Source organism: Ananas comosus, unplaced genomic scaffold (genome assembly GCF_001540865.1).
Source record: "Ananas comosus cultivar F153 unplaced genomic scaffold, ASM154086v1, whole genome shotgun sequence".
NCBI lineage: Eukaryota > Viridiplantae > Streptophyta > Magnoliopsida > Poales > Bromeliaceae > Ananas > Ananas comosus.
In genome coordinates this window covers 16168-35000 of record NW_017893567.1, presented here as the reverse complement: position 1 = coordinate 35000, position 18833 = coordinate 16168, and the positions used below count along the sequence as shown (strand labels likewise).

General features: G+C 37.6%; 2 protein-coding genes and 1 non-coding gene across 4 annotated transcripts; 1 reads left to right on the top strand and 2 right to left on the bottom strand.

Moving 5' to 3' along the window:
• Window positions 1-8048: 8048 nt before the first annotated feature.
• On the bottom strand, window positions 8049-12455 carry LOC109706328 (glutaredoxin-C6-like). Of its 2 annotated transcripts, XM_020227109.1 has the most exons (6): window positions 12319-12455; window positions 11998-12182; window positions 10621-11843; window positions 10241-10329; window positions 9863-9961; window positions 8049-8417 (listed from the first exon to the last, which is right to left on the bottom strand). In XM_020227109.1, the coding sequence occupies exons 3-6, from the start codon at window positions 10734-10736 to the stop codon at window positions 8329-8331; spliced, it is 393 nt and encodes a 130-aa protein (XP_020082698.1). In that variant the 5' UTR covers window positions 10737-11843; window positions 11998-12182; window positions 12319-12455; the 3' UTR covers window positions 8049-8328. The 2 variants fall into 2 exon arrangements, with proteins under 2 accessions (XP_020082698.1, XP_020082697.1); XM_020227108.1 differs by lacking the exons at window positions 11998-12182; window positions 12319-12455 and having other exon boundaries at window positions 8049-8436; window positions 10621-11112.
• A 19-nt stretch (window positions 12456-12474) lies between these two features.
• TRNAL-AAG lies at window positions 12475-12555 on the top strand. The gene has a single exon. It is a non-coding gene; the product is annotated as a tRNA-Leu (tRNA).
• A 209-nt stretch (window positions 12556-12764) lies between these two features.
• LOC109706330 lies at window positions 12765-18256 on the bottom strand. The gene is made up of 4 exons (XM_020227112.1): window positions 17979-18256; window positions 17571-17624; window positions 17402-17461; window positions 12765-13084 (listed from the first exon to the last, which is right to left on the bottom strand). The coding sequence occupies exons 1-4, from the start codon at window positions 18210-18212 to the stop codon at window positions 12956-12958; spliced, it is 477 nt and encodes a 158-aa protein (XP_020082701.1). The 5' UTR covers window positions 18213-18256; the 3' UTR covers window positions 12765-12955.
• Window positions 18257-18833: the final 577 nt, after the last annotated feature.

Here is an 18833-nt window from a genome sequence, read left to right as displayed (position 1 = left end):
TCGTTATATGCTGAATTTCTCTATTATCCCCATTAGTAAGCTCCCGTAATTTATGATACTTGATATCTATATGCTTCGTCCTTCCATGATAAACAAGATTCCCGGCGAGTCATAAAGCACTCTTTTAACTATCACAATCGATAATAACTTTATCCTATATGATCCCGAATTTACCAACCAAGCCTCTAAGCCAGACTTCTTCCTTAGCCACTTCAATTTCTGCCATATACTCCGCTTCAGTAGTTGACAAGGCTATAGTGTGCTGCAACATAGACTTCCAACTGACAGGTCCGTCGCCCAGTAGAAAGATGTAACCCATAATCGACCTACGCTTGTCCAATTCACCCGCATAGTCGGAATCTACAAACCTCTTCACTTCACCATTACCAAAATATTTTGAGTAGAAAATACCTTTATCTGATGTGCCCTTCAGATACCACAAAATTCATTTCACGGCCACTCAGTGTTGTTTTTCTGGATTCGACATTTACTGACTGACAACACTAACTGCATGTGAAAGATCAAGCCTAGTGCAAATCATAGCATACATTAGGCAATCAACTGCACTAGCATATGATATCTTTAACATAGAAGTAATCTCCTTATCTATTTTGGGACACATCTCCTCGGAAAGTTTAATTTGTTAGGTTAATGGAGTCTTGACCGTTTTCGTCTTTGACATACTAAATTGCTTTATAATAGCTCGCATATATGTCTTCTGCAATAGCCATAACTTATCCTGTATGCGGTCGCGCCTAATCTCCATACCTAGGATTTTCCTAGCACCTCCTAGGTCTTTTATGTTAAATTCTCAGCTCAACTGATCCTTTAATTGTTGCACTTCATTCGGATTCTTAGCTGTTATAAGCATATTATCTACATATAGCATAAGCAAAATAAACAAATCATCTGCAAGCCTCCGATAGTAAACACAACTATCATATAAACTCCTGCTATAACCATGCTCGATCATAAATACATCAAACCGCCAATACCATTGCCTCGGTTCCTGCTTCAACCCGCAGAGAGATATTTTTAGTTTGCACACCAGATTCTCCTTTCCCAGCTAAACAAAGACTTGAGGTTGTACTATATAAATTTCTTTTACTAGATCCCCAAATACGGCCCGAATATCAAGCTGCTGAAGTTCTAAATCAAATATAGCCACCATAGCTAGAAGCATCCTAATCGATGTTTGATTTACCACTGGTGAAAAGATTTCATTGAAATCGACTCCTTTTACTTGCGCATAGCCCTTGGCTACTAACTGTGCCGTGAATTTTTCTGGTTCTCCATCTGTATCCTACTTCTTTTTGTAGATCTACTTGTAGCCAATGGATCTATTCCCTTCCGATAATAGAATCAAATCCCATGTCTGATTCTTCTATAGAGACTCCATCTCTTATGTCATAGCCGCCATCCATCTGCCACTATCTTTGTCCTACAGCGCCTCCTAATAGAAAGTAGGATCATCTGATATAATTAGTAAGGCATAAAATATTACATCCTTGAACTTGTACCGTAATGGTGGTCGAATTCGCCTCCTTTCCCTTCCTGTAAGATATAGCAGGGCTCATCCAAAGTGCTTTTAATTGGATCACTTTGTGTACCATGATCATCCTGGTGGTAGGGCTGCTCCACCTGATCATTTACACTTTCTTGCCGTTCCATCTGGATTTGTGTAGTTTTTACTGTTCTTCACGTCGAGGCTCCTATTGATCCTTACGTGATATAATTTTTTCGTTAAAAACTATGTCTCTGCTAATTACCTTCTTCTTCGCGATAGGGTCCCAGAACTTATACCCTTTAACCCCCATATCGTACCTAAGAAATATGCAGATTTTGGCTTCGAATCTAATTTTGTGTGCTGATTTTTCTGAATATGGATATAAGCAGGACAACCAAAGGCTCGTAAGGAGGAATAATCTGCAAGTTTATCTGTCCATACTTCCTCTGATGTTTAAGTTCGATTACTATCGCAAGAGATCAATTTATAATATAGCATGTCATATCTACTGCTTGAACTCCTTTGGCAAATCTGCACATAACCTCATGGATCGGACACGTTTTAGAAGTGTCCGATTCATTCTTTTGTCTATCCCATTCTGTTGAGCAATACCTGAAACCGTGTAGTGACGTACAACACCTTCATCCTTAATTTCTTGAACTCACGAGAAGTGAACTCTCCACTATTGTCCGTTCCAAGAACCTTAATCTGCTTTCCAATTTGTTTCTCCGCTTCATTCTTCTAATGTTTGAACTTTATAAATGCCTCAGACTTTTCCTTCATGAAGAAGACCCAAACCTTACGAGAGAAATCATTGATAAACGTAATAAAATACCGCACACCACCTTTCGAAGTAATCGGAGCCGGTTCCCACACGTTTGCATAGATGTACTGAAGTATACCTTTACTTTTATGACTAGAGGTCCTGAAACTCAACCTTTTCTTTTTTTTCAAATAAATGATATTTGCAGAAATTAAGTTTAGAGAATTTAATATCTTTGAGTACTCCCCTTTTATACAGTTCCAAACATCTCTCCTTCACTCGCATGGGCTAGTCTCATGTGTCAGAGCTCCGTATCATCAGCATCATGATCTTCTAAGGATGTTACCGCAACGCCTCCAATCACCGACTCACCGATTAGCCTGTACAGATTCCTTTTCTTCTTCCCTTCATGACGACCATGGCACCCTTTTTTTCCTTGATCACTCCACATGAAATGCTAATAGAACAGCCAACAGAGTCAAGAGTACCAAGTAATATAAGTTCAACCTGAGATCCGGAATGTGTCTCACATCAATTAACGTCCTCACTACACTATCGAACATTTTTTTTTTTTACTATTCCAATACCTATTCTAATACCGACCATCTTGCAGCTAGTGCGATTACCAATCATAACACTACTACTTTCGCAAAACTTACAAATATCAAATAAAGATCTGTCTGGAGACATGTGATAAGAATAATTAGAATCCAATATCCAGTCACTGAGAGATTCTGAATCTGTTGTAATCGTCAAGACATCTTGACCGGAATTGCTGGCTAATCTTTCTCCTTTCACAGTTTTTTTATGTGGTCCTCTTTCTTATAGAAGTAACACTTCACCTTTTTCGATTTTGATTTGGAACGAGATCTTCCTCTACTTGCATCACGTTCGCTTGATCGTCCCCTTTCTCCACCTGTATCATTTACGACGAAACTTGCACTGTTTTCTTCGGTATTCGCTTACAACTTGATCTCCTCAGATAGAAGGGTAGATGTAACATCTTCCATCTTTAGAGTTTGCTTTCCACACAGTATGATGGTCATCAAATAATTGTAGGATGACCGAAGTGATGTAAGAAAATTTAATGCCTTATCGTCTTCGTCAACCTTGACATTAATACTAAGCAAATCTGCAATAATTTTATTAAAGGTGTTCAAGTGTTCTGTTATTGCCGTATCTTCCTTCATACGTAGCCCATATAATTTTTTGCTTTAAGTACAACACGTTCGAGAAGCTTTTTGTCATATACAGCTTTTCTAGCTTGTTCCACATGCCAACTGTAGTTTCTTCATTCATGACGTTGTACATCACCTTATCTGCCAGGCAAAATACAATTATATTTACCGCCCACAGATCAATCTCCTTTCAGTCTTCATCGCTCATTATTTTGCATAGTACAGACCGTCACATCAGCTATAACAAACAATTCCCTATAGCTAGAGCATTTTCTGTAGTAATAAAAAAGTTAAGGCCCTGTTTCATATTTTTGCATTTTTATATTTATATTAAACACCAATTCTATACTGCAGGAAGTGCTTGCAGTGAATAGATTTAAGAGTTTGTTTGGCATGAAGAAACATAATCTTGGTAGGAATGCGTCTTTGTTTTCTCTTGTTTAAATTTTTTTGAAAAAAGATGATGCCTTTTCACATGCAATTATGTTGCGTTGCAAGCTAGCCGAATGATAACAAGAGTAGAGAATTCGATCTGTTTCACTTATCCAATGATGTATAATATTCATTTATACAAACAAAATAAATGGCGGCAGCACCAAAGAAGGCAAATACTTGTGATCTTTGAGTTTAATAATCAGATTTTACTTTTTTATCTCTCTGTTCCTTTTAACAACAGTAGTACTAGCATCTTGGATCCATCTAGGACTTGATATGAGATCATGCACCAAAGAAAGCGAAAAAGACCGGAAACAGAATCTGTAAATAGGAGGTTCGCAAAAGAGAGAGAGAGATGTTATCTTGTCTTGGTGATTATTTACACGTCTTGTTTACGTGGAATACATGTAGGTTTTAAATACAGCAGCTGCTCTTCTTGTGCGCGGTCATGTGAGCAGTTTAGCTGAAGGTGTGGCGCTTGCGCAAGAGACACACCAAACCGGAAAAGCCATAGCGACGCTACAAATCTTGGATGGAGCTCTCGAATGTAAGTACACTATCCATCTCAAGTTGCCTCCTTGCTGAATTGATTTGTTGAGTTTCCAAGTCTCGCAACCTCCGCTCTCGCTTGTGAATATGGCTTGTGAATACAAGGTGCGGAGACTCATAGAATAAGGGACTCTGTGGGGTTAATGTTAGATAAGAAGAGGATTTGGAAGTCACGACATAACGGTATCAGGAACCGGAAGGCCCTGTTGTTTCTTTGATTTAATTTCTTTCTTTGATCCGAGTCTCGTGAAACATTTCCGCACAGCTGCAAAAGAACTCTCTAAAATGCCTGCCCAAATTAATGTGTCTAACTGTTTATATTCTGGAGGGTCCACCCGAGTTGGAATCTGTACGTGTGTTTTAAACTGTTGCAACTCCGAGCCTACCCTTTTCTTTCCATCCCTCCGGAAGCATGTTACCGAACTCTTTAGTAACAGGCTTAACATGTTAATGCAATTTCCTCACTCGTATTATCCCATCGTATATTTTTTTTGCTTTAAGCCATAAACCTGCAACTGCTGCTTTCAGAAGCAGAAGCAGAAGCCTTGACCAAACATTCGCAAAGAAGTACATAAAAGGAGAGAGAGACTGATGAGCTTTTGCTGAGACAGATGGTCGATAAGAAATGTGAATGCTTGCTCGAGTACATCCGATAATTGATGTCTTATGCAGACATCTATTTGTGGACGTACGGTAACCACAAACAAGAACGCCGGAGATCGATCCAATTGGGGTATTCAACACTACCACTAACTGCTGTACAATATAGAAAGTATTGGAAAGTGTTGGAGCTTCATTCCTGCATTCATGTCACCTCACCTTTCCCTCAGAGAGAGAGAGAGAGAGAAAGAGAAAGAGAGAGAGAGTTATATAAACAGAAAAAGGATTCATATAAAGAGGGACATAGAAGCATAACTAAGTGTCTCTGAACAGGGGGTAAGAATGAGCACATAGACGTGATTCAAAGGGGGTCAGGGAGGAACAATAGTAAATAAACTTATGAGAACACTTCAAACTTTGAGTATTTATATTACCCTCAATTTGGCCTTCCAAATTACAAAGTACAACCTTAATCTGTGAATTCAGAAAAGAACTGCACTAGATAAGAAAAAAGAACCCGGATGAAGTGATCAAGGAAGGTACAAAACATCATATATGCTTTTATATTCCAAGTCCTATTCACCAATGCTTGCATTAAAACAAGAAGTCCTTTTCATTAGAGTGTTGTTGTTGTTGTTGTTGTTGTTGTTGTTGTTGTTGTTGTTGTTGTTATATTCCAAGTCCTTTTGCATTAAGACTTGCACTAAGACAAGAAGTCCTTTTCATTAGAACTTGCATTTAAAAAAAAAAATAAAAAAATAAAAAAATTGAAGCTCCAGCATAGCTGATTTAGTGCCATGATTTCACATGACAATGTACAGGACCTGTAAAGACAACTTTCCATCAACATCTAGGATATCACTTTATAGACGGAAAGCAAAATACATAGCCTTTGGATCAATGGGAGCCGGACTCTCCTGGGGCCCACGGCCCAACTCCTGTTCTTCCCGGTCCACGCCAAAATAAAAACAAAAACGAAAATGGCCCACACTAACGGCCGTGGTCTACTTCTAGTTGGGCCGAGTACCTTTCTCCGTGGTTGGAACTCGGAAGAGCAACAGTAATTAATTTGAGTCTTAGATTTAATATATATATATATATATATATGAGCAATGCTCCTATGCACCAAAAAGATCTCGGCTCTTACATTTTTTTAAAATGAATGGTGGAAATGTCTTTTAGTTAAAAGGGTGACTAGCTTTTGTTGCCTTAGGTACCAGTCACCCTCTTACCAACGGCAAACTATTTCCTCATATGTAAAATTAGCATGAAGGGCTTTTTTGTAAATTTTTTTTTTCATTTCCATAATGCCCCTCTCGTAATTATAAAATATCCCATTTTATTTTAGAAAAGTTTTCACCCACAGACATCTTCCTCGGAAGCTATTTTTTCTTCTTCTTTTTTTTTTGTTGAGAGAGAAATCCATGTCCATATATTGCTTAATAGCTAACCTACACTTAAAATTTTTAAGTCATAGTTCATTTTTTCTATCTTAGTAATTGAATATGAAATATTATCCCCAAGTGAGAATGTTTGAAAATTTTTGAAATTAGTGTAGCTAATCTGCACTAAAAGCCTTTTTAAAGATAATTTGAAATTATAATAGCTAAAATTAAATTTAGATTTATAATTTAAAGTTAATTTTCAAACATAGAATCGTTTAGTTTAAATAGTTAACAAAATTTATTTTTTTAACTACAATATAAACTAAATCTAAATTTAAAATTTAATTTAAATCAATATTTTTGAACTTTAATGTTGTTTTTACTATCGAATGAACAATTTGAATTTAATTTTAAAAATAGAAGCCTTTAATTTAAATAAATAATAAAAGTTATGTTTATAAATACAGCATAATTTATAATTTAAAATAAGTTAATATATTTGAAATTTTGTGTCATTTTAATGTCAAATTAACAATTTGAATTGAAATATACTATTCATTTAAACATAAATTTTTTCGTTCTGAAAATTAAAATTAAAATTAAATTTGAATTTAATGTACACAATTATAAAGTTTAAGCTCAAATTAAATTTTTGAATTCAATTTTATAAAGATTTATTACTTATCAAATTAGCACTATCTAATTTGGTAAGTAACAAAATTAAATAAGGAAACAAATATTTGTGTAGGGTTAATCAAATTTGGTAATTAGCTTATATTTGTTTTCCCATATTACCCTTACGAATAGTAACCTATTGAGCAGGTAATTACTATACAAAAATCAATTTCGCCCTTAAAATATGAACAGCTAGATTTAATTTAGCCGATGTATTAAAGCTTTCCTCTATATATATATATATATATATATATATATATAATTGAGCTAGAATACTTTTAGAAGCACCATCTCATTGGTGCTTCTTAAATTTCTAACCTTTGGATCGACTCCTTGATTACTAACCACTCACTCAATCCTAGGGGACCCACGTCATCCTAATCATCCATTTTTCAATCAAAGGGCTAAAAAATCAATAGCACAAATAGTTTGGTGCTATTGATAGTATTCCAGCCTAGTTCTATATATAGAATTAGACTGGAATACTATCAATAGCACCAAGCATCAATGACTTGGTGCTATTAAGTTTTCTACTCTTGGATTAAAAGATGTGTGGTTAGGATGATGTGGGCCCCCTAGGGTTGAGTGGGTGGTTGGTTGAACAGGTAAAAATAATCAAAGGGGTTAATCTAATGGCAGAAAACTTGATAGCACAAAGGGGTTAATCTAATCAATATGATTCGACCATCTAATATTCAAAAACTTTAATTTTAGTATGTAATTTTTTAATTTTAGAATAAAATTTAAGTTAGCAATTTATTTTAATAAGAAATTTGTAATTATATAAATTGCAATGAAAATATACTAACTAAACTGCGATGTATTCAAATGCTAAAGTTAACAAGTTATTTTGCAGCTCAAAAAAAATAAAAGTAAAAGATTTGATAACAAAATCAAAATTTGTAAATGTTAGATAGTCCGATCAAAACGACACACATTGTACATACCCTTCCTCATTTCAAACCAAATACAGGCTCTTCGTTTCATAATCATCAGCAGAAATATATACATACACACACAGCAGCAGAAAACCAATTTATAATAAGGTCCGAACTATTTATTCAAAAGTCGAAAGAGAAGTAGTTACGTTACATAAGCAGGAGCTGCATATATATTATTATTATTATTATTATTATTATTATTATTATTATTATTATTATTATTATTATTATTCAGAGAGCACCTAATTAACTAACTGCATGCACCATGCAAGCGAATTGTGTATGCAGATTCTAACTAATCAATCAGCGGGGGCTGAGGCTGGGGCGGGGGCGGCGGCGGCGATGGCGCCTGCTTCGACGAGCAGAGGTACCAGTTTCCCTTCTCTGTGCCTCGACATCACAACTACATCATCATATATAGTTGAGAAATAATTATAAGAAAGAGCAGGCGAAAGAAACAAACATATATATATATATATATATATATATATATATATATATATATATATATATAGAGGCTACTATACTATCTATAGTACGTAGTATTGTTTTCGATCTTAGGGTGTTCAAATTAACGATTCACACCGTTAAATATGATCTAGAATATATGATGTTTTTAGGAATAAAATTTTAGTTTTTTTCGACATCGTTTATTTAGTAAATAAATTATGTCAAAATGGACGGTAGAAATTGAATAATCTTTAAAATTTAAGCATAGAATTTTTATATTCAAGATCAAGAATGTTAACCTTAATCTAGATAGTTTAAAGTATTTTCTATCAAAATTTGAAGATATTTAGATTCTTCTACACCATTAAACTCCAAACTCGTCATAGTAGTCATTGAAAATTGACAATTTTGAAATGGTTTGATCATAAAGTAAACTATGTTGAAAAAATATAAAATTTTACTTTTAAAAACTTTAAATACCCTAGATCAGTTTTAACGGTGTGGATCGTTGATTTGAACGCCCTAAAATTGAAAACGGGACTATAGTATCGGAGCCCCGATACTATAGATAGTATAGAAGACTGGCTCTATATCTATACTATATATAAAAGCGCATAGGAATTCCGACAATGACAGACGGAATCCAAAAAAGAATAAAAAAATATTCCCTATATTTTTTAGGAACGGATACAAACGGGTATGATCACTTAATTAAAAAAAATTCAAATAAGAACGAATGGTTATAATTAATTTGTTAAAAAAAGTAGCATTATTATTCATCTCATAAAATAATCCAAAAAGAAATAAAAGAATATTCTCTATATTTTTTACGACCATGTATGATCACTTAATTAAAAAAATCTCAAATAAGAATGAATGGTTGTGATTAATATGTTAAAAATAGCATTCTTATCCATCTATAAATCCAATCTTACGAACGGTTGTGTCAATTAAAAATGAACGGTTCACTTAATTAAAATAATCTCAAATAAGAACGAACGGTTATGATTAATTTGTTAAAAAATAGCATTCTTATCCAAAAATTTTAATTATAGTGGATAAAAATTAAATTTTAAATTTTGAAATAAATATGAATTAAATTTTGATGTTTTTTGTTTAAAACACATATTTAAATTTTAGATCATCAGAAATAAAAAATATATATAAATATTTAATATATGTAAAAAAAAATATAGAATATTACAAATATTTTTTAATAAAGTATAACATATGAATTTACAAATTATAAATTTTTAAATAAATATAATGTGCAAATTTATATTGATTTAAAATAAATTAAAATAATTGTTACGTGTATTTACACGTACACTCAGCTAGTGTATATATATATATATATATATATGCGCAAATTAACTTACCGTTGTAACCGCCGACGTGCTTTCCGCCGATAAAAACATTCGGACATGCGGCCTGTCCGGTCCACTTCATCAGCGCCGAGTGTATAGCCGACCCATCACCTTCACTCGGATGGAAATATTACGTACTATCAGAAACTCTCAAAAATTAAGAATCCTTTTTTTTAGGTATCAGAAAAGTTACGATGTATAATGTTGTCAATCAAGAGCTGTCTTAATTCTCACTTTATTTAGACAAATGTTCCGACGCTAATGAAATAAGATTCGAAGAATTCAATAAAAGAAAAGAAAAAGAAAAGAGAATTACATTATTTTAAAACAAAAAAGGACATATATATGAAGTTGGTTATTTATATGTAATGAGAATATATATATACTGACTCTCCTCATCCAGTTCAATCGCCTTAAAAGTCGCCCCCTGCTCCGTTAGCACCTGTTTAACCCGTCGACACAAGGGGCAGTACGAGTGGCTGCACAAGCAAAATTTTGAAAAAAAAATTTTGAGAGAAAGATAGTATGCTATCTGTTTCGAAAAGTTAAAATGATACAGAGAAGAAGAAGAAGAAGAAGAAGAAGAAGAAGAAACTATCACACTGGTCGAAAGAGCATTAATAAATTCTTAGCGTTTTTCTGATATATATCATGTTAAAGAACACGGAGCAAGCAACATCTGTTGTTCTCAGCAACTAGAGAAGCTTTAAGTTACTTCAGAGAGAAGTGTTTTTGAAGAAGAAGAGGAAGCAGAAGAAGAGGAGGAGGACCTGAAGACGACGATGGGGAAGGAAGCGACGGTGTCCTTGGTCTTGGGGAGGGCCACCTCCTGCCGAGCTCTCCTCTCCTCCGCCGACAAACGAAAAGATGACAACCATCCTCTCATCTCTCTCTCTCTCTCTCTCTCTCTCTCTCTCTCTCTCTCTCTCTTAGTAGCCAGTCACTTAGGCAAGATAACAAGCTCATTGAAATAATTATAGAACTCTAGGGACAATTGGAAAAAGGTTGTGCATGGCCTAAGCAATCCCAAATGAAGCAAAGAAGCAACAGCACTTTCTTTTTTTCTTTTTTCTTTTTTCTTTTTTTTTTTTTGAAAGAGAAAGGTGGCATACTACCTACCTCGGTTATTTCTTTTAGAAATAAATTTTACTAAAAATATGAATCAACTAGAATTCGATCTTGAGAACTCGAATATCAATCATCAAATTTTTTATCACTTATAATAGAGGCGGTGCGTGCAACAGCACATTGTTAAAAGGTATAAGGAAGAGTGAAGTAACGCAGGGCCTATCCACACATTTTACCCTAATTTAATAAAAAAAAATGACTTCGACAGCAATGTACGAACAAAAGGACTTCCGTCATCACGGCAATGACTTGGTCAATAACTACGCAGGGACAAAGCGCACATATTTTTTCCCTACATTCAACTCAAAAGGACAAAGACATCTCCAATGAATTTGGCAACAGTAATGCAGGGACTCTGCACATATATTCCCGTTGATTCAGAGGAAGAAAGAAAAAGAGTATTATTCCTCTCACACCAATGACTTTCACAATAGTAATGACAACAGTAATGACACCAATAATTTTGGCAATAGTAATTAATGCAGGGACAATGCACACACTTTTTATACCCTTAGCTCAAGCAAAAATAGACGCCACACATCATCATACCAATGACGTTGGCGATGGTACCAATGCAGGGCATCTGTGCTGGAATAATGGGCCCTGCTTTGTTTCCGCATTCATTCTTGGAGAAAATAATCTCGTTCTTTCCTCTTCATGTGAATGCTCCTGGAAATATTAATCAACCACCGGGAGAATACCAGGGGACCACAGATCATCCACAGAATTTTGGAACATACGGTCCAAGACCGAGCCACATGTTTGTTTGTGCGCTTGGATAATCATGCGCACATTTCCACGTGTTTTGAGTTGAACGACCACGGCATTCACCGGCCTTCAGAATTCCATAGAAGTAGCATTCATTCTGTAATAAGCAATATACAGAGATACAAACCCTCATAAATGACACCATTGAAAGAAAAAAAAATTGCAATACCCATTTCATGAATGAAACATCCAATCGAAGTAATCTTCCGCTTATTTTATCATCTCAAAAGAAAAAAAAAAAACAAGTATACCCCAGCCCTCTAGAAGCAATCTTCCAGAGTCCTGCATGAACTTCTCTAATCTTCTTTCCTTAAGCAGTCGGATTGGATGTCGGACCCGACTCTACAAAACAGCACGATCTTGAAGTTTCTCTCTAAGTCTCTGAGCAACTGCATCAATGAATTCCTCCGTGCTCAAGTAATGTTCCCTTGATACCCTAAACAAAACAGAATAGTTCAGTTTATCATAAAGGAAGGGAGAAAATAGATTTTTGCCGTGTACTCTTCTTGATTTGAAAATACATCAATTATAGAAGTATTTCTAATTGGAATAAACAGAGTGAGCATACTGACTTGGGACCGTGGATAAGAAGCGCAAGATCCTTTGTCATTTTACCGGACTCGACTGTTTCAATGCATGCAGACTCAAGGTTCTGCACAAATTCTAGCAGCCTATCATTTTTATCAAGCTTTGCTCTGTTTTTTAAAATAAAAAAANTGTTCGTCAATGTTGAGATGGCCGAGTTGGTCTAAGGCGCCAGATTAAGGTTCTGGTCCGAAAGGGCGTGGGTTCAAATCCCACTCTCAACAAATAGAAATTTTTTTTTAAAAAAAAACTATAATAATAAACAATTTTTAATTGTAAACTAAAATAGACAACGCATACGAATTTAGGTTTTTTTTTCTCGCTTCATCTTTACAATTAAATTTTAACAATTTTTATAATTTTAAATCGTAAACTAAAGTTTTCGGGTTTTTTTTTTTTTTTTTCCCATCATCTTTACAACTTATAAACAGTATAAGAAGCAACTGCAGCATAGAGACTTCCAGTTCCATGGATACAAAAAAGGGTTGGTATTCAAACAGTAGTATATACGGCAACAGCGAGGTAAAATAAATAAATAAAATTTTTTAAAAAAAAGAAAAAAGAGGGTTGAAAATTAGCATTAATTCGACATCAACAAAACCGGAGATCGGTCGCAATGCAAAACTAGTCGGCAGCATCTTCTTCATCCTCGAAACTCAAATTCAGAGCTTGCAGCTTGAATCCTGACCCTTGTATGATCTCGACCAGGCTCGAAGCCGCCCCTGTGGCTTGCACGGTGGTCTGCTTCGTCAACTGCACCAAGAAGATCAGTCGCGAATATATTAAGAACTTTATTTGCGCGAAACTTATTTGTTGATCTGATAACATACGACAACTGGTAAACACAATTTTTACCTCATATTCAAAGCTAAGGAATAAGTTACTATATAGAATGAGATTACAAACAGAACCCTCAAAGATATGGATCAGTGCAAGATTGCGAGAAACAAACATCATGTAGGATGGTGCATTGGATATCGTACCACTGACATCTATGCTTGGGGCTCAAGTACTATTCGCGTATTATTTTCTGAGGAACTAGCGATTAGTAGCAGGTTTAGTACAAATGGAATCGGCCGCCGCTAGTAAATGTGTGCCACATTAGACAAGCTAATCGGTTATAAGTGTAGAATAACATCAGTCCGATCTGGTGGAGGGAGGGATCCCCGAGGACTTCATTATGAAAATGCCGGTGTGGTGTAGAATAACATCAGTCCGATCTGGTGTAGAATAACATCAGTCCGATTCGGTTGGAGGAAGCGTGGTTGAAGCACGAAGACTTCATTATGAAAATGCCGGTGTGGTGGAGGGAGGGATCCCCGAGCAATCAAGGGAAATCGGCGATTTTATCTTTCACCGCAAAGTTGAGACATTGCCGGGTGAGGATCAAAGAATGGTGCAATAATGTGTTCTATAGCATCAGAAAGTCCAAGGCAGTACTGATGGACGAAATACATAGAATCGACAAAGCAGAAGAAGCGAACAATCTGGAGCCTGATGACAAAAATAAGAGAGCGGCGCTAAAGGATGAGTTGGCGAGGGTATTGAGTGATGAGACCTCTCTTTGGAAAACTCGGGCCAAACAACATTGGCTACGTGAGGGGGACGGCAACACTAAATTCTTTCACTCGGTTGCGAATGGTAGGCGTCGAGCCAACTGGATCGGCACGATGGGAGAAAATGGTACTAGCTATCGATCCGAAGAGGATAAGCGAGACTACTTCTACCGTTACTTTAAGTCAATCTTCACTCCCGACGCGTCAAACCCGACTTCATTTGGGGACTGGACCGGGCTATTCACGTCCAACCGAGTAGCTGATACCAATCTCTCGAGGTTGACCGAGCCGTTTAACTTACAAGAAATCAAGCAAGTAGTGTTCCAGTTGGGGGGTGACAAGGCACCAGGACCGGATGGCTTTTCTCTTATGTTCTACCAAAGGTTCTGGGACACGGTCAAGGAGGATTTACTGAGCGTTTTTCAGGAACTGTACGAGAGGAGACATTCCTCCGCCGCTATTGACTATACCTTCATTACGCTTATTCCCAAGAAGGAGGGGGCCGCTACGGCTAATGATTTTCGACCAATAAGTCTGTTGAACGGGATTCAAAAAATAATATCTAAGGTTTTGGTCAACAGATTAGAACAAGTCATGAAGGGCTTGATATCCCCAACCCAATCAGCCTTTCTGAAAGGCAGGAACATTACCGATGCTTTTGCCTGTGTTTCCGAGCTTGTTAGTTGGGGGATTAAAAAGGCGGTTGACGGCGTGGGGGTTAAGGTGGACTTTGAGAAGGCCTACGATAGGATTCTGTGGCCGTTCCTTTTTCAAATTTTACGCTGGTGGGGATTCAATGATACATGGTGCGGTTGGATAGAAGCATGTGTGTGTGATGCGAAAGTGGCGATCCTTGTGAACGGCGAACCGACCAACTGGATTAAGACGAGGAGAGGCATTAGACAGGGGGACCCACTTTCGCCGTTCCTCTTTCTATTGGTGGCGGAATGTTTGGCACGAATGACCAAAGAGGCAACCAACAACAATCTCATCAAAGGAGTTGGCCCGTCTGAGGCTTGTAAGGTCACTCTCGTTCAGTTCGCGGATGACACTTTCTTCTTCTGCAAGGCTAGAAACAGGTACATGAAAAATCTAAGGTTCCTATGGCGGCTATTTGAATGGGCATCTGGTATGAAAATCAATAGGAAAAAGTCGGAGCTCTACTACCTGGGGCAGGAGGAAGGTAAAGGAATGAGGTTAGCTAGTACTCTCGGGTGTAGAGTCGGCACCCTCCCATCCATATATTTGGGCTTATCTTTCTCCCCTAAACCACCTTCCAAGGTAGTATGGACTGGGATCATTCAGAAGATTCAGAGTAAAATTGAGGGTTGGCAAGCTAAACTTCTTTCTAGGGGAGGTAGACTTATCCTGGTCAATGCAGTGTTAACCAGCATACCTCTATATTACTTATCAGTGTTCAAGGCACCCGCTTGGGTGGTTAAGCGGATCGAAGCCATGAGAAGAGATTTTTTCTGGAGTGGTAGTCGTGATAATGCTGGTATGGGACGTTTGGTGGCTTGGAAAAACGTCTGCAGGACCAAGGAAGAAGGGGGGTTAGGGATCTTGGATGTGGAGATCATGAATCAGGCCCTCCTGACCAAGTGGTGGTGGAAATTCCACACTGAACCTGATTTACTGTGGAATAAGCTAACACGTGATTTGTACTATCGCAGAAGAATACCCCTCAGGGAAGGTACATCCTTCAGGCCATTCTCCAGCTGGTGGAAAGGCAACCTTTCGGTATCTACCATCTTTAAATGGGGGACGACGTTTTCTCTTGGCAACGGGTGTAGCATTGATTTCTGGCAGGATCGGTGGTGTGGGGAGAAAACACTGAGCCGGCTGTTCCCGGAAGCTTACCAAGAGTCGGTGGGGAAAAATCTTAGAGTAAGCGACTCCAGGTTGTCTGGGAATGGAGGTGGGAACAAGCTCTCGGGGGAGCGCAGTTACCTAGTATCTCAGGAACTATTCAAAGTTTCTAGCTTCTGCCGTGAGCAGGGATCGATAGGGTATTGGAGATGGAGCCCCAGATGGAAATTCTTCAGTTAATCCACCATACTCGGTTTGCGCGGACGGCGGAACGAGAGTTATTGAACGACCCGCCGGTATTCTTGGTAGCTCAAATCTGCCGTGAAAGTTTAAAAGTTTCTTGTGTGCTCTCCGTCAAGAAAAGGATCCTCACAAGGATAGGCTGAGTCACAGCGAGCGTGGATTCAGGATCCAACCTCGCGTGCTTTGTGGGCCGGCTGTGAGGTCGCAATCATCGGATTATCTATTCACACAGTTCGTATTATTCGTAAGTTGTATTATGACAGGGGTGGAAGACGTCATAGCGCTGAATCTAGGGTTCGATGTGAACCTAGTTTGGACAGGTTTGGAGACGTTGAAAACGTACCGTCAAACAAGCGTTCTCGGTCTCATAAACTAGTAGGCTTTGTGGCTTATCTGGAAACCAGAAATGATACGATCTTTCGGAACATCGGTCCTAACCCAGGAGGGCGGTAAGCAGCCTCAAAAGTTGTTGAAGATGGAACTCTGGCAGAACTATTTAAGCTATTGATATTACTACCGTTTTTTTTTTTTTTTTTTTTTTTATTTTTCTTTTTTTTTTTTTCCTCGAGGGCGGTGCCCCAACACCTGTAGCTTATTCACGATCAATGAATGTAAGCGGGTAGCGTGCTACCTTGTCCTCCAAAAAAACATCAGTCCGATCTTTTTTCGAGCATACGAGAATCTTCAATAATAATATTCAGTAGTACTTCAATGTGACGGCCCCTAGTGAAAATACAAGGACCAGAACCTGATACTTAATAACAGTCTAGCATTTTGGTTCGATATTATGAATCCGACAAATTATTAGTGCTAGTGGCCAGATCTCACACTACGTAGCAAAGCCAGTATGCTACCGAAAGTGTGAGATGGATTCGCACCGCCCTGCGATTTGTCGGGCTTTGAAAATTGGACCTAAACAGAGAAAAATCTGCCAACGCTCCCAACCAGAAATATAAAGACAGAGAGAACTCTAATACTAATAACTAGACTTAAAAGCATATTAGGCCGATAGTTTGTGAAAATCTGCGACGCCCTAATGGAAGTATAGAGACTAGAAACTCTAATACTGATAACTAGACTTAAAAGCAAATTAGGCCGATAGTTTGGGCCCGTTCGACTGGTTATTAGTGCTAGTAGCCAGGTCGCCGCATTATCTCCTAACAACAGCTACTTATTGCGATACATTTATCGCGATCACCAAAACTCTACAACTCAGAAGTCTAGAAAGGTGAGTTTTTCCTTATTTGTGTTCAACCTCATTAGAATCAAAAAGAGCTGCTCAGATGTGAATCCAACTCAAGCAAACCCTAATGCATATATACATATATATTGTCAGCTGAATCATGTGAACTATCCTACAATTTCAAACATTCTAAGCATAAAACTAAGAAACAAAACTGATTCTTGATGTAAAGTTTACGCGGTTCGGATAAATGTGGCGACGAAAAGAAGCCACTCTCACCTCAACACTGGCGACGCCGTCCGCGACCCGCACCACCACATCACTGATTCCCTCTGTTCCCTGCAAAACAACATCCAAAACCCGCCCCAAATATAAGGATCACATTGAACAAAATATTCAAAATTTTAAACAAACAAGTATTGCGAAATTGAGCAGTGGCGATGCGAACTTCTAGAGCCTTGGACACAGCAGGGATATTTGATTCATCCATGGTTCCCTCAGCCTGGTACACACCAACAATAACAAAAAGGGTTAAAACTCACATCAATTCACCAATTTTTTGCTTTTTTTTTCCTAATTGCATGCAGTTTTTGATCCACTAAACTTGAATTTGATCAAAGAAACCCCAGTTGATTTGATTCAAGAACACCAACCAGTAACTATCTAAAGTTAGTAAATTTCCCTAACACGTGCCAAAAAAAAAAGTTGAATTTGGCTCATTTTTTTCTCACCAAATCAAACTACACGGACCAAATTGCTAATGGAATAGAGTTAAATTGTACGACTCAACCCTCGGGAACAAATACCAATTCAGAATCGGAGCAGGAAAAAACGAGAGAGGAGAGAAGAAGCGTGCCTTGAAGAACATGGTGAGCACGTCGGAGGAGGAGTCGGGGACGAACTCCGCAGCCGCCGCCGCCGGGGCGGCGCCGCCTCGTACGGCGCCATTCGCGGTCGCTCTAGGGCTCGAGAACGGCTTCGGTCTCCGCGGAAGAAGCGAGAGGAACGAAGGGGAGGAGGAGGGAGAACGAGAGGGCAATGTGCGGGGATGGGAGTGGAGAGAGGGAGAGAGCGAGGAGAGCGTCGCCATTGTTGCTCCACGAAGAGAGAGAGAGAGAGAGAGAGAGAGAGAGAGGTGTAGCCGTGTAGGGAGGGGATAAAGCGGGATTAGGGATAAGCGGGTTTCGGGTTGATTCGGATGCGGATCCGAACTCCGTTTGGTCGGGTCGGGTTCGATCATTTCGGGTTGACCACTCTACTCACCCGTAAGATTTTTAATTGTAGCTATAAATATGGTGGATAACTGGATATATAGAATATATATATTTTTAATTTATTTTCTAGTAGTTAAAAACTATAAAAAATTGTGGTTATCTTACTACATCTAGGATTGTAAAATTATGCCCCAAACAAAAGAAGAAAATATTTATATCGTACCATAAAGTGAGTTAATATATAAGAAAAAATACTATTTATACATTCAAAAATAATATGTAAATCATATGTCCCATTGAAATTAATTAAAACAACCAATTTGAATATTTAGTATTATTATATAATTAGGGATGCAAACAGGAGGAATCTATAATGAAAAATTTTATCCTATTTTTACCCCCTCTTATTGATTCATTATTTTAAATTTTTAGTATTAGAAAAATAAAATTGTTATACCACTGCATCAAACATAGGAAAACATTCTACTCTACATAAC

What these genes read in the sequence shown, in the direction of transcription:
- LOC109706328 (XM_020227108.1), bottom strand. Translation starts at nt 10,736, where the DNA reads ATGAGAGGATGGTTGTCATCTTTTCGTTTGTCGGCGGAGGAGAGGAGA. An exon ending in GATTGAACTGGATGAGGAGA is followed by an intron (nt 9,962 to 10,240) that starts GTCAGTATATAT and finishes ATCCGAGTGAAG; the next exon opens with GTGATGGGTCGGCTATACAC. An exon ending in GCACGTCGGCGGTTACAACG is followed by an intron (nt 8,437 to 9,862) that starts GTAAGTTAATTT and finishes ATGATGATGTAG; the next exon opens with TTGTGATGTCGAGGCACAGA.
- LOC109706330 (XM_020227112.1), bottom strand. Translation starts at nt 18,212, where the DNA reads ATGGCGACGCTCTCCTCGCTCTCTCCCTCTCTCCACTCCCATCCCCGC. An exon ending in CTGTGTCCAAGGCTCTAGAA is followed by an intron (nt 17,462 to 17,570) that starts GTTCGCATCGCC and finishes GTTGTTTTGCAG; the next exon opens with GGAACAGAGGGAATCAGTGA. An exon ending in ACGGCGTCGCCAGTGTTGAG is followed by an intron (nt 13,085 to 17,401) that starts GTGAGAGTGGCT and finishes TTCTTGGTGCAG; the next exon opens with TTGACGAAGCAGACCACCGT.